At 44.4% G+C, this 13,848-nt stretch overlaps 1 protein-coding gene across 1 annotated transcript in view; it reads left to right on the forward strand.

Annotated features, from left to right (window-relative positions):
• The first annotated feature begins 641 nt into the window (after nucleotides 1–641).
• The window catches only part of LOC113260103 (ras-related protein Rab-39A), a 28,063-nt gene continuing 14,856 nt past the window's right edge, over nucleotides 642–13,848 (forward strand). The window contains exon 1 of the mRNA XM_026505835.4: nucleotides 642–1,005. Coding sequence (XP_026361620.1) covers nucleotides 779–1,005 — 227 coding nt within the window. The 5' untranslated portion in view covers nucleotides 642–778. The remainder of the gene's footprint in view (nucleotides 1,006–13,848) is intronic.

Below are 13,848 nucleotides of genomic sequence, written 5' to 3' on the forward strand. Positions count from 1 at the left end.
CCAGGCATTCTTCTCCCTCTTCTGTGGCACTGAAAGCAACGAGGAGGATACTCGGTGGCAGGAGCAATGGCCAAAGCGCTTGCTAGAAGCATCCAGAACTGGCTCTGCAAATTTATCTCGATTCTGTTCTTCGCTCCTTCACCTTGAGCGCGTCGGATGCGGCGCGGAGCAAGGCCAGATAGCAGGACGTCGTCAGCTGGAACCTGCAGCAGTCGGGAAGGGGCAGAGCTCCCAGGGCCGCTACTGTCCGCAGAGGCAGTCTCAACACCACTGACCCCTGTGCCGGCCTCCTTGACTTGCAGAAGCCCACCCCTACTCCGACAAGCCCGCCCTCTCGCCCTCAAGAAAACGATTCTCACTTTTCATTGGCTGACCCTAGGGGTGGAGCCCTTGCTTCATTTTCATTGGCTGCCGCAGCCGTCACGTCACCTCGCCACACCCACCTACCCGGCGGCGCCCAGTGAGCGTTGGGGGAGAGAGATTTACCGAGGGCGGGGGCGGGAGTCGCGCGCAGCCAGCCCGGGCGGTCCCCCCACCCCCACCCGAGCTGCGGCCCCCGCCCCGCCCACTGGCCCGAGGCCCCGCCCCCGGCCTGGCCGGGTCCCGCCCCTCCCTCCAGAGAGGGCGGGGACCAGGCGGCGGCCGCAGTCGCAGGAATATGCTGGAAGCCGGCGGGCTGACGCCCGGGCGGTGCTGAAGGGACAGTTCCCGCCGCCAAACTTGCCCCGCGGCGGCAGGACGGGTGGGGCGGCCCCCGAGCCGCGAGGGCACGTGAGCGATGGAGACCATTTGGATCTACCAGTTCCGCCTCATCGTAATCGGGGACTCCACGGTGGGCAAGTCGTGCCTCCTGCACCGCTTCACCCAGGGCCGCTTCCCCGGGCTGCGCTCCCCCGCCTGCGACCCCACGGTCGGCGTGGACTTCTTCTCCCGCCTGCTGGAGATCGAGCCGGGCAAGCGGATCAAGCTGCAGCTGTGGGACACGGCGGGGCAGGAGCGCTTCAGGTAGGGCCGCCGGGACCCCGGGGCACCCCGGGGACCGCCGCTTCCCCCGCGGTCGGCCGCCCCCGCCCGGCTTGGAGGAGGCTCCGGCCCTTCCCTCTCGAAAGTGCAAACACTCCATCCTCGCTTCCCCTTTGCCCCTCCTCTTCCAGGGACGACTTCCTCCTCCGCAATTTCTCACTTCTTTCTTTGGCGCCCATTTCCTGCGCCTTTCCTTTCCCGCCTGAACCGGCCCCCCCCCTCGCGGACCCTCTCTGGCCCCGCGCTCTCTGCCCCTGCGGGTGCTGGGATCCCCATCTCTTCGGTACCCCTCCCCCTGCTGCCTGCTCCCCAAACTCGGCGCCCCTTGCTGCGCACACCCTGACCCGGCCACCCTCCTCCGAGCGCCCCTTCTGCACCCCGCTCCGTGCCGCCCGGGAGAACTGCAAAGTGGGGTTCCCACGTTGGTGATTGATCCCTCCGGCTTGACGGCGAGCGCTGCTCCAGCCCAGCCTGCTGCATGAGCTCATTGGGCACCGTTCAGAGAGGGAGGGGGATGCTGTAATGGTTGGAACACCTCACAGCAACGAATGTGGTCATCAGAAATGCTGGGCCATGTGACCCGTGGGAATGTGTCTCAGGTAGCAGCTGGATGGATCATCAGGACATCGGGGACAGAGGCACAGCGTGGAGGCTCCTTGTTTTGCTTAGTAAGGGCTGAGTTGTCTTTAGAAGTTTGTCATCCTTGGTGGTTTGGTGGAGAAGAGAGAGAGAGAGACACTGAGATTTTGTCACGAACTTTTCCTTTATGGTATTTGTAATGGGTGCTTAACGTTCCAGGGTGCTAATATATCAGAAAATGCGTTCTGAATAGAGAAGGAGGGAACCCAATGAAGAGTCTCTTTCTAAATGTTCCCTGAGACCCTGAAGGAAGGATTTTGCAAAGACAACTCACGTTACGCAAATACAAACTAAGTAATTTGTACGCATTTCCATGGGTGTTTAAGACCGAACAGCGTAATAAAGCGTATTTTAAAGTTCTAGGATTTGAGGACACTTTTTTTAGAGGAAGTTAGGAAATCTGATACACTGTAATGTTTTGGGTGGTTTTTGTTGTTTTAAGATTGCATTGTCACCTGAAACTCACTTAAGCAAGCATTTTGCAATCTTCAAGTATTCGCTTGAGAAATGCAGTAGTCCGTGAGGGGACTTCCCAAACATGGCTTCCCCTCACCAGCCCCAGCCAGCATCCCTTCCCAATAAGCCAGCCTCCCCCTGTGAGTGAGGATGCTCCAACTTTGAAAGTTCTGGCTTCCATTCCCAGCTACACGCGGATTCAGACAGATGATAAAGGAACTGCTTAGCTTGCTCATACCTTAGTTTTCTCCCGTGTATGAAGTGGAAAGATGATAAGGCCAGCCCTTCAGAGAGATGTTAAAACTTCCTGTTAACGCTTTGAATTGTACAAGGCTTAGAATTCCATGAAGAATTTGTTTTTTTCTTTTCAAGAAGCCTCTTTTAGTTAAAACAGGGTTTCAAAGTATGATTCCTCATCTGTAAAATGGGGTCATTATGATCTCTTAAGATTCCTTCCAGTTTTACCATTGTAAGATTGATTGCAAATTCCTTCCCTTGTCATCTCAATCAGAGATGAAACTTTAGATATTTTGTGGTCCAAAAAAAAAAAAAAAGCATTTATTAATACCTTTTGCTCTACCCTCTGAAATGAATATAATAAAAACATATTCTTTATGCCTTGAACTTCTAAAAACTAGTGAGTTGCAACTACAAGAAACATAAGTAGTAAAATCTTATTGTATCTAATTATTTCCTAACAAGTAGCCCCTCAACTTACTGACAAGAAAGTTAAGGATAATTAATTTGTTAGATTTTAAAGTCCTTTCTGCTGAATAGATCATTGTTTTTTAATGCCTTTAAGCACATGTAAATAGTAATTCGTTGTATATACATTATTAAAACCAGACAGTACCTCTCCCATAGTAATACAAGGACATTTAGGGAATGTTTACTGACAATGAGTCATGCTTTATTTTGTCTGGCTCTTTACCAAAGATATATTCATAAATACATACATATTTCAGTAGCTACCTCCAAATACTTGCTCTTCTGTTTAGCAGAATGTTTCCCCATAAAATTGCATTTGAAACAATCATTGTTAAATCATTCTGTATCTTTATCTAAGAAAATAGATACATTTTGAGTAGTAGATATCCTTACACATGTTATTTCATAGAAATGTACTGTAGTTCATGAAGATATTAACCATATCATATCATTAGGAATTCATGGGAAATTTTATATTTCAAGGTTTATTATTGATTGGATATAAATTAACAAAAAGGAATCTACTTTAGATAACTCAGGATGTAGCTTGAAAGCATTAAGAAAACAGAACAAAATAATTAGCTGATAATTATGACCATACTTAGCCTTAGTTTTTTAAGTTTTCTCCCTCCCCCCCCAGCTTGAGATATAATTGATGCATAAAGCATTAATTTTCGATGTTCAGATTAACACATGCTAGAAGACAATAATTACCTGCAAAAAGTAAGAAGGAACAAAATCAAAGTGAAAAATGTTTACAAAAATAATGTATATGTGAGCATACCTTAAACTGTAATGTTTTTATTAACACTCTGTGTTAATGAGGATGTCAAATTACTGTCTTAAAGAGAGTCAGAATTACAGTCCCTTCGTTAAAGTTGAAAATTTATTTCTCTGTGTGATAGTCTCAAGGTAATTGGTCCGTGTTGGTGGAGGGACTCTGCTCTGAGCCATCATTCAAGTACCTTCCTTTTTAATTTTCTGCCAACCCTAAGATACTATCATCATCTTTGTGAACACTGTTCCTGCATAGGAGAAGGAAGAAGAAAAGCTCTAAATCAAGCAATGTTCCTTTTTTTTTTTTTTAAGTAGTCTCCATGCCTAATATGGGGTTTGAATTCACAACCCCAAGATCAAGAGTTGCTCGCTCCACTGACTGGGCCACCCAGGCGTCCCAGCAATGCTCCTTTCAAGCAAGTGAAACCACTGTGGTGCAGATTACTTCAGCAATAAGTTCGCTGAGAAGAAATTAGTTACAAGACCACAGTTAGGCTGGGCTACCATGTGCCCATGAAGAAGGAAAGGTGGATCTGGCATTGTGGACTTTGCAGGGAAACTAACAAACACCACTTTCAATTTTTTTTAAAGATTTTATTTATTTATTTATTTATTTATTTATTTATTTATTTGAGAGAGAGAGCACGAGCACGAGTGGGGGGAGGAGCAGATACAGAGGGAGAAGCCGACTCCCCGGTGAGCAGGGAGCCCGACGTGGGACTCAATCTCAGAACTCCGGGATCATGAGCTGAGCTGAAGGCAGATGCTTAACCGACTGAGCCACCCAGGTGCCCCCCCCACACACTTCCAAAATTTAATTATCACATGGACAAAGTTTAGCAGGAAAGGAAGCAAGAGTATCATATAGCACAGCATAAATAAGGATAAATATTAGAAGGTGCTAGAGTATGGAGAGCATCAAATAGAAGAATATAAATTTTGAACTTCCCATGGAAAGCGCTTAGAGCAATATGATGATAAAACAAGATAAAGAAATAGCAATGTTGGCTGTAGGAATAGGAAACTTCAAGGCTTTAAACCAGATTTTGCCTTTTATTTCTTGTTGTCTGATCTTTGGGGTGTTAGAGTTAGAGCAAGTAATTATAAAGCCCAGCTATAGAGAGAACAGGATCCTCCAGGTACAGTGCTTCTCACAGTGTGTCCTGCAGAACAGTTATCCCTTGTGATTCTTTTTAAAAATGAGTTCTGTGACCAGGTAAATTTGGGAATCCCTATATTCCATGTATATTCCACTCTCTTAGAAATTGATAGCAAAGGCTCTCAGAAGTCTTGCAGCAGGGAAGCCTGTTTAACTTTGATTAAACCATCGTGTCTCAAATTTTATTTTTAAAATGTAGACATCTATGGTAACTCGTGTTGGAAGGAGTATAACCCAAGAGAAGCTCCACTGATGAGATGCTGTGGTCGCATCCTTGGAGCAGAATCCTGAGGTGTAAAGCAATGGAAGAGCTTCTAAAGTTCCTTTACAAAGGGCGTTAGGTGGTCAGTGCTCTCTAGGGGACAGCCTGCCCTCCACTGGCCCCCCAGCGTCTGACAGTAACCTCTAACTAACACACTAAACATTCTGGGCCTCTCCCTAACCCTCTGCGTGCCTCATCATCTCTTTGTAGCTCCTCTTCTACTGTGATTCTTTCTCTTCCTCTTGTGTCCTGCCTCTCCTTCAGCGGCTTATTTTTATTTTTATTTTTCTGTTACCCCTCTCCTCTGTCTGTCCCTCCTCCGTTTCCTCCCACCCTCCATCTTTTTCTCTCCTTCCTTCTCATCTCAGTGTGTCTCTTACTCTCTGATTCCGTTTCCTCTGTCCCCTGGCTCCCTTCCTGTCTCTGCTTCCTCTTGCCCCTTCAAAACATTCATATGAAGTTAATGTTTAAAAGCGGCTCAATTTGCCTCTGAAACCAATAATACATTATATGTTAATTAATTGAATTTTAATTTTAAAAAGATGAAAAAAAATAAAAGTGGCTTAACTTATCTTCTTTGTTTTTGATTTTAAAAGCAAGTAAGATCAACATTTTCTGTTTCTGCTTAAGAGAACTTTTATTTATTTATTTTAAAATTTATTTATGTATTTATTTTAGAGAGAGAGAGAGCATGAGTGGGAGGAGGGGCAGAGGGAGATGGAGAGAGGGAATCCTCAAGCAGACTCCCTCTTGAGCGAGGAGCCCATACGGGGCTTGATCCCATGAACCATGAGATCATGATCTGAGGCAAAACCAAGTCAGATGCTTAACTGACTGAGCCGCCCCAGGTGCCCCTTAAGAGAATGTTTTAAATGCCTAAACTAAATTGTTTTGTTTTGTTTTTTATTCCTACCCTCTTAACTGCAGTTCATAGTCTTCAGTAGAAAAAGATTTTCTGATTCTGGATCGGTGGGTTCATAACTGCATATGTCACAGAGGGGAAATTGTCCGTAATTAAGTGCCATAATCATTGTAGTCTCCTGTTGGTCCAGGTTTTTAGAAACAGTAAAAGCGATACTCTATTTGTGTTGAGTCATCAGATAAAATAATGTCTTGTTTATTGAGTCATCAGATAAAATAATGTCTTGTTTAAAGTTATTTGTGTTGTAAGGGGCCCCTGGATTGCTCAGTCGGTGAAGTGCCTGCCTTTGGCTCAGGTCATGATTTCAGGGTCCTGGGATCGAGCCCCACATCAGGCGCCCTGCTCAGTGGGGAGCCTGCTTCTCCCTCTGCCCCTCACCCTGCTTCTGCACACACACTCTCGCAAATAAATAAATAAAATCTTTAAAAAAATTATTTGTGTTGTAAATAACTGAAATCTAGCCAAATTAGTTTAGGTAGGAGGGGATAAATGATAAAGGATCCAGATCTCATGAATGACAGAAGCTTGTGGAACATGCAGGTGTCAAGTATGGGAACTCCAACAGTGAGAGGCTGTGGGTTTGCCCTCTGGTTCTTCTCCAACACCATCAGCTCCCAGTTGTCTCGGTGTCTCAGCCTCTTACTCAGATTCTGGGAGGAAAATAGTCTCCTGGGCTACTTGACAATTTCATCTGCTACTCATTGCCTACCAGTGAATCAGCTTCCCCACAGTCAAACTGTAAGATACCTACACATATAGTACAGATAGAAATACATATATATCAGATATATATATACACATATAATATGCATATAATATGTATATTACACATGTAATACAGATACAAATACCCGAGGTATGTATTTATGGGTCATAAAACCCAAATCTATCTGTAAGGATCTACTTTTTGGAAAAGAGAAATTCACAGAAGGAAGTGAGCAGTCATTCCCCAGAGAATCTATTTTGTGGTGTTTCAGGGTAACATGGTATGTAAGAATGAGCCAGCATCATTTCTCCCAAGTGTAGCAGGATGTGAAGAGATGACATGTGTAGCCAGACATATTTTTATCCTCTAAAGGTTATTGTCCTTGTCCCCTCAGGGCATTCAGCCCATTTTGAGTGACTGTGTCGTCAGCATAGTCAAGAAACTGTAATTTGAAAAATATATAATTGTCGTTCTTAATTTCTTTTTTTTTCCATAATTCAATTGATTTGGCCACAACCTCAATGCCTTGTTGATATAGGAAGGTATTATACCTCCTGAAGTAAACTAAATATTCCCAAATGTCTCAGGGCCCCGGGCCAAATTACAAAGTAGACAGGACTCATTTTTGGCGACTCTTTGGGGCTTTCCCAGTTTTCTTAACTTCTGTGTTTTGGCCACCGAGACCTTGACCTATTCTCTTCCGTTTTTCCCTCACATCCCTTAATAGTCCATCTCTGCTTCACAGACAGACACACAACTATTAATGGTTGAAAACAGCTTAATAAGGGTCTTTCCAGGAGTATTTAGATTCTAAAAGAGGATGGCCACTTGGCGAGGGAATGCCGCTTCATCTTGACGCCTCTCCTGTGGCAGAGTTCTAGACAATGTGGCTGGTGGGGTGGAATGTTCTCTCGTGTTGCCACACTGATGACCACCTATTCTGACACGGCTCCCCATTCAGCTTTCAAAGCCAGGTTAGGAAAAAAAGTTAGAGATGACGTTGTGAGTACAGAGATTACCACAGTAAAGCGGTCAATTGAAGAAACGTGCTTTGCTCAGTCTGTGAGAGAAAGAGGAAGTTTCCAGCCACCGTTAGTCAGTTTGGCTAGCAGATAAAGATTTCTGATTTATCCTTCATAGCCATGTTACTTAAAAGTTTAAAGAGGACTTCTTGGAATGGCCGAGGACTATTTACTATGTTAGTTATTCTTGTCCTGGCTGACTTAGGGGGAATCTTCTTTCTTCCAGTCTGCCCTGTCAAGCCGTGGAAAAGGTGAGCCACCCAAGTGACCCTGAGGTACACACACACCAGGGAACATCAGATATTGCTTTAATAAGATATTTTAATTCTTTCTGAAGCGAAGTGCCTGCATAGCTTATACTTTATGATTTTAATAAATCTCTAAATGTCAGTCAGTTTTCATCAATTCTGATAATATATAATTCCAGAAAGTTCACTTTAAAAATTGCTACCCCCATGGGCGCCTGGGTGGCTCAGTCAGTTCAGCGTCTGCCTTCAGCTCAGGTCATGATCCCAGGATCCTGGGATCGAGCCCCATGTGGGGGGCTGGGGGGCTCAGCAGGGAGCCTGCTTCTCCCTTTGCCCCTCCCCCTGCTTGTGCTTGCTCTCTCACACTCTCTCAAATAAATAAATAAAATCTTTAAAAAATTAAAAATAAATAAAAATTGCAACCCCACACATTCTACCTGGCTTATCACAAAACATCTTATTAGGGTAAAAGCCATTGTTTCCTGAAAGGAATCACTCTATGTAATAAAGTACTGGTCCGACCTTCAAAAGTTGCAGAAAAACATGAAACAAACGTGAAAGTATGTTCTAAATATACAAGTGTGTTTCTAGTTTAGGCCGTGAAAGAGTTTCAGAATACAGGTAAGCAGTTCTGTATGTGAGCATGTCTAAGTAAACGTTGGTGGCTGGCTGGTATATTATTTTAGTTTGGCTTGAAATCTTAACAGTGTTCTAAACGTTCTTGAAATGTAGTGAAGTTTTCCTGTTTTCCTTCCTATGGTAGCTGCTCATTTTTAGTTTAGGAACAACTTGCTAAGTCAAATTTACTGTATTAGTGTCAGTAAGTCTTTAAAACCACCGACTGGTATCAATAGCAAGGATACAGAAACCATCAAAAATACTAAAGTGCCAAAAAATACTGAAGTCAGGTTAGGCTTGTTTCTGCTTCACTGATGTGGTGAGTGCTTTGGAAGTCACGTGTGAAAGGTCTTGTCAAGCCATGCTCAAAAGGTCATCAGTGACTTTTCTTGGCAAAATGTGATCTTTCCCCATACCTTTTTTTTTAGAAGTTTATTTGATTTTTTTTAGTAATCTCTACTCCCGGTGTGGGGCTCAAACTCACAGCCCCAGAGATCAAGCGTCGTATGCTCTTCTGACACGGCCAGCCAGGCACCCTATGCCAGTTTTTTTTTTCTTCCTTAATTTTGTATGATTGGTCATAGTTTCTTTTTAAATTATCTTGCTGTACTAAGAATGTTAAAAGTGGCTTTTCTTCTGATTTTTAAGTCTTTGTAAATGTATTTCCTTTTCGTGGGACTTAGTGGCCTACAGCCTCACATAGATAAGGCTTAGGGACAGCCTTAATAACAGATTCCTGCCTCAGAAACACAAAAGAATGGTGTGGGTCCCACACTGAACCCTCTCTGAGAAAAGATAAGAAAGACTACTCCAAACAGGAGTTAGATAGATTATTAAGAACTTCCCGGCATGATGAACAAAGATTATAATTTCTTAAATTCTAGGCATTGCCTCTCGTTTTTCTTCAACGAGGGTGCTTTTCAGAGTGATGTTAATAGGTGTAATTTGAGAAGAGTTTTCCTGGATCCAATAGTTTGGGAAATGTTGGGCTATTGCAGGATTTCTCAGAGCTTTTAATACATGGATATAGTAATAGGCGTCCTTACACAGAGCATTTTAGAAACTGGTAGGTAGGTAGGTAGGTAGGTAGGTAGGTACATAGAGCACTTTAGGAAACAATATTTAAAAAAAAAAAGTATAGGCAATTCCTTAAATTTTAGGAATATATTTAAGAATCTCTCGGTTTCTTCTTTCATGTGATTTCCCCATGTCCCTTTTGCTGGTGCTCCTGGGTATGATTTAATCAGATTTCCCCTTTAAAACTCTTGATGTTTCAGGAAAAGATTCAGTAGCCCTTGAAAGTCCCTCAATTTGTGTCCCATCTGTCTAAATTAAGAGGTTGATTTTCCAGCCCCTTGTCACACTTTTACTGAGATCACACAGGATCTTCAGCACTCTTCTTAAGCACAGAACCTCCCAGTTAGAGTCACTAGAGAAACTGGAAGAAACGTGAAGGAGCAAATAGATGAAACATCTTAATTTTGGATTTTTTAGATATAAAAGGGCTACCGTAGAAAGGCTGTGGGAAAGCAAATGTTAATGAAGCAGATATGAGGTGAAATTTAAGACCGATTTGATAGAATAGGTGAATACACTCTGAAAAGAGAATTACAAGTGAAAGGGAAGATACAGCTCGTTGTATAGCAGAGGACCACTGGCAGCAAAGAAAATCAGTGAGAAAGTGAGGGGAACAGACACGAGAAAGACGCTGCAGAGGGGTACCTGGGGGGCTCAGCCAATGAAGCATCTGCCTTCAGCTCAGGTCATGATGTCAGGGTCCTGGGATCGAGCCCCACATCAGGCTCTCTGCTCCACGGGGAGCCTGCTTCTCCCTCTGCCTCTTCTGTTCCCCCTTCTTGTGCTCGCTCTCTCTCTCTCAAATAAATAAATAAAATCTTAAAAAAAAAAAAAAAGCTGCAGGGGTCAGCCACACTCTGGTCGACATGCTGGCCATTTTAGTCCATAAATAACGGTAGCCGCAGGACCGGGAAAGAACAGACAGGTGATCCGATAACAGCAGTTGTTAATAATACAGTTAATGTCCAGAACGGCTTCAACTTGCCCCAGAGGTTTTAGCAACTCGGTGGTTTGCTCAAGGACCCTGTTCTCTTAACTCCGTGTTCAGTGCTCTTTCTGCTGCACCAGGGGTCCTGTCGTGATTGAAGAGAGTTTTACTGGCACATCGGTTCTGTCCTGAAAAGTACTCTGCGCACAGTCACCTCCCCCGTCTTTGATACACCCACGTTAGTTACCCGCTCCACCCAAACCGGTATTTTACTGCTGTATTCAGAAAACAAGGTGGAAGTAGCATTACACACAGCAGTACTGATCACTGACAGCAAATAGCTGTGGCTGCACGGACCCTACCCCCGCCTCCATGCAGTACTCCATGACTGCACTGCTTTTCTCAGTGGGAGGAGCGAGTCCAGCTGCTGAAGTGGACAGACTTGTGTGAAGCATCCCGCCTTGTTAGACAAGGAGAGGCGTCGGATATTGCCCAAAGCTACCGGCAAATACTGGCTCTGGTGTCCTCAAATGTCATAAGTGCTGCTGAGTAGCTTCCAAGCCTTAAGCATTGTCCCTTTTTCCTGGAGAAGTTGAAATCAACCAGGATGATTTACTTGTGGAAATCCAGACACTGATTTAGCTTAACTGTATGTTAAGCACTAGATGTAGTAATAGATATAAAAATAAGTAAGATATAGGGGTGCCTGGGTGGCTCAGTCAGTTAAACATCTGACTCTTGGTTCCAGCTCAGGTCATGATCTCGGGGTCGTGGGAGCGAGTCCTGCATAGGGCTCTGTGCTCAGGGGGCAGTCTGCTTGAGATTCTCTCCCTCTCTCTCTGCCCTTCCCACTTGTTCTCTCTCTCTCTCTAAAATGAATAGATTTTTTTTTTAAATAAGTAAGATATAGTCTCACTTTCAAGGTCCATGCTGTCCCTCTACTGGGTGCAGACTATGCTGCCGTAACTGAGAGACTGCCCAAATACGGCTCCGTAAATACTGCAGGACCTTGTTACTCCTCCCGTGATAGAATGAACGGTTCCGGGCTGCCAGGGTGGCTCTGCCTCAGGACCAGCTTCCAGGATTCTTCAGTCTTTGCCGTCTCCCAGTGAGCAGGAAGGAGGAGGAGGAAGCCTACCGCAAATGGCTTCTCCAAGGAGGTGGATTGCAGCCCGCACACACTATGTCTCGTGTCCCATTAATCCGGATTTCGTGACATGACCACAGAGGACTGCAGGAGAGCTGGGGGATACAGGCTGTCTCTGAGTTGCTAGGTGCCAGCCCAAACTTGGGAGTTCTGTCACTAAAGGAGGGCAGGGAGAATCGACCCTGGGAGACCGTGGTCTTGCGCACAGACTGTGGCTAGAAAGATAATAATCAAATACTTGCATTAAGGGCTGGCAAGTACTAGAATAAGTTCCAGGGGCAGAACAAAGGAAGGAATCGTCCCTGTGCCTCGGGCGAGGGCTCGTGTCAGAGGATGTATTCCAAAGACGCTTGTCCTTTATGCTGGGACATGAAGGATGTGTGAGAGAGAAGTGACAAAAGGACCAACTGCAGTAGAAAGAGAAGTGGCTTCCAGTAATAATAGCAGATTGAACACCTGTATCGATTCTAGCCTTTTTTCCTGAAATCTCACCAAAGTGAGGATAGTTTTGTTTTGGGACCCTAAACCCTCAAACAAGGAGACTTAGGTAAGGAGACAATAGCAACAAAATTTTGGAAGCAGGAAAGCAGATGGGAGGATGTCCAATGAGTAAGCAGATTTAAGAAAACTGCTTCTAAGCAACTGATGGAAAAAAGCTAACAGCCAACCCAGTATATACCATCAATGCCCCAAAGACTCAGGAAATGGTTGGCACCAGATACTTCCAGAAGTAGGAGTGCGAAAATAAGGATCACTGATTGTCAGTCTGGTTAAGAAAGTTTGGATTCTCACATCCCCACCACCTTTGCTCACACCAGGTAACTTCCTCTCCCCCCACATTGGCAAAAACTGGGAATTTATTCTTGGGAAAGAATTAAAGTCTTCATTTGGAAGAACCAGTCGGGCTGGCTTATTAAAAGTAAGGCCGTTAAGCGAATGCATGCATGTTGGATACTAATACAGTCTGGTTCTCTCCCCTGCTCCCCTGCTCAGTTCCCAGGATGCTGGCCGGCAGGCCCGCACCCCCCTTCAAACATTGGTGAAAGCATTTCTGAAGAATCTGACCAGCCCAAAAGGAGAAACTTAAGATACCAACATGAGAGTTCCTGCAACTAAGTGATCCAGCCTGATTTTTTGGCAGTGGGGATTTTTGGTCTCAATGCAAGATTGCAAGAAATATTAGGGGGGCGCCTGGGTGGCTCAGTTGATTAAGTGTCTGCCTTCGGCTCGGGTCATGATTTCAGGGTCCTGGGATCGAGCCCCCTGTCCCCAAGTCGGCTCCCTGCTCAGCAGGGAGTCTGCTCCCTCTCCCTCTGCCCTGCCCCACTCATGCGCTCTCTCAAATAAATAAAATCTTAAAAAAAAAAAAAGAAAAGAAATACTAGGAAATCTGTAATATAAAACCTAGAGACCAAAACAAACAGAGACCAAAGCAACCAGAGAAACAAATTTAATAAGGGGGAAGGGAATGTTAACAAAATAAAACTGTCTTTAATTTCCTCATAGAGATAATGGGAAAATATTACAATCAAAAGAACAGGATACTGTTTTTTTAGAGGAATATTTTGAGAACAAAAGAGCTGTTAGAAACACAGTAGAAAAAAAAGCACTCAAAAAGAGAAAGAAAATAGAGAGGAAAAGATTTTATTAAAAATTAGAAAATAGTCCAGAAGGTTCGATACATAAGTAACAGGCATTCCAGAGAGAACAGAAAAAACAGGGGAGAAATCCTCACTGAAGCAATTCAAGAAAATCTTCCAGGACTTCATTTTCAGATGGGAAGGGCCTAGCACATTAGATGAAGGGACATCGTCATGAAATTCTAGAACACTCACACCACAGAGAAGTTCCTACAGACAGATGTTCAGAGGGGAGGAAACAAATCAGGAATCATGTTGGTTTCAGACTTCCTGAAAACAGCAGTAGAAGCAGAAGGCAATGAGAGACTGCGAAATTCTGGGAGAATTCTATGTCTGACTCGACTGTCATTCACCCGGGAGAGCAGAATAAGTCATACGTGCAAGATTTCAAAATCTCACCCCCTGTGTCTTTGTAAGGAAGCTGCTTGAGCATGTGTGCTCAGCACACACACGCGAGGGAGGAAACCAGGAGTGCAGAACACGGATACGGGGAACAGGAAGCTCCCTCTGAAGACA

Source organism: Ursus arctos, unplaced genomic scaffold (assembly GCF_023065955.2).
Source record: "Ursus arctos isolate Adak ecotype North America unplaced genomic scaffold, UrsArc2.0 scaffold_22, whole genome shotgun sequence".
NCBI lineage: Eukaryota > Metazoa > Chordata > Mammalia > Carnivora > Ursidae > Ursus > Ursus arctos.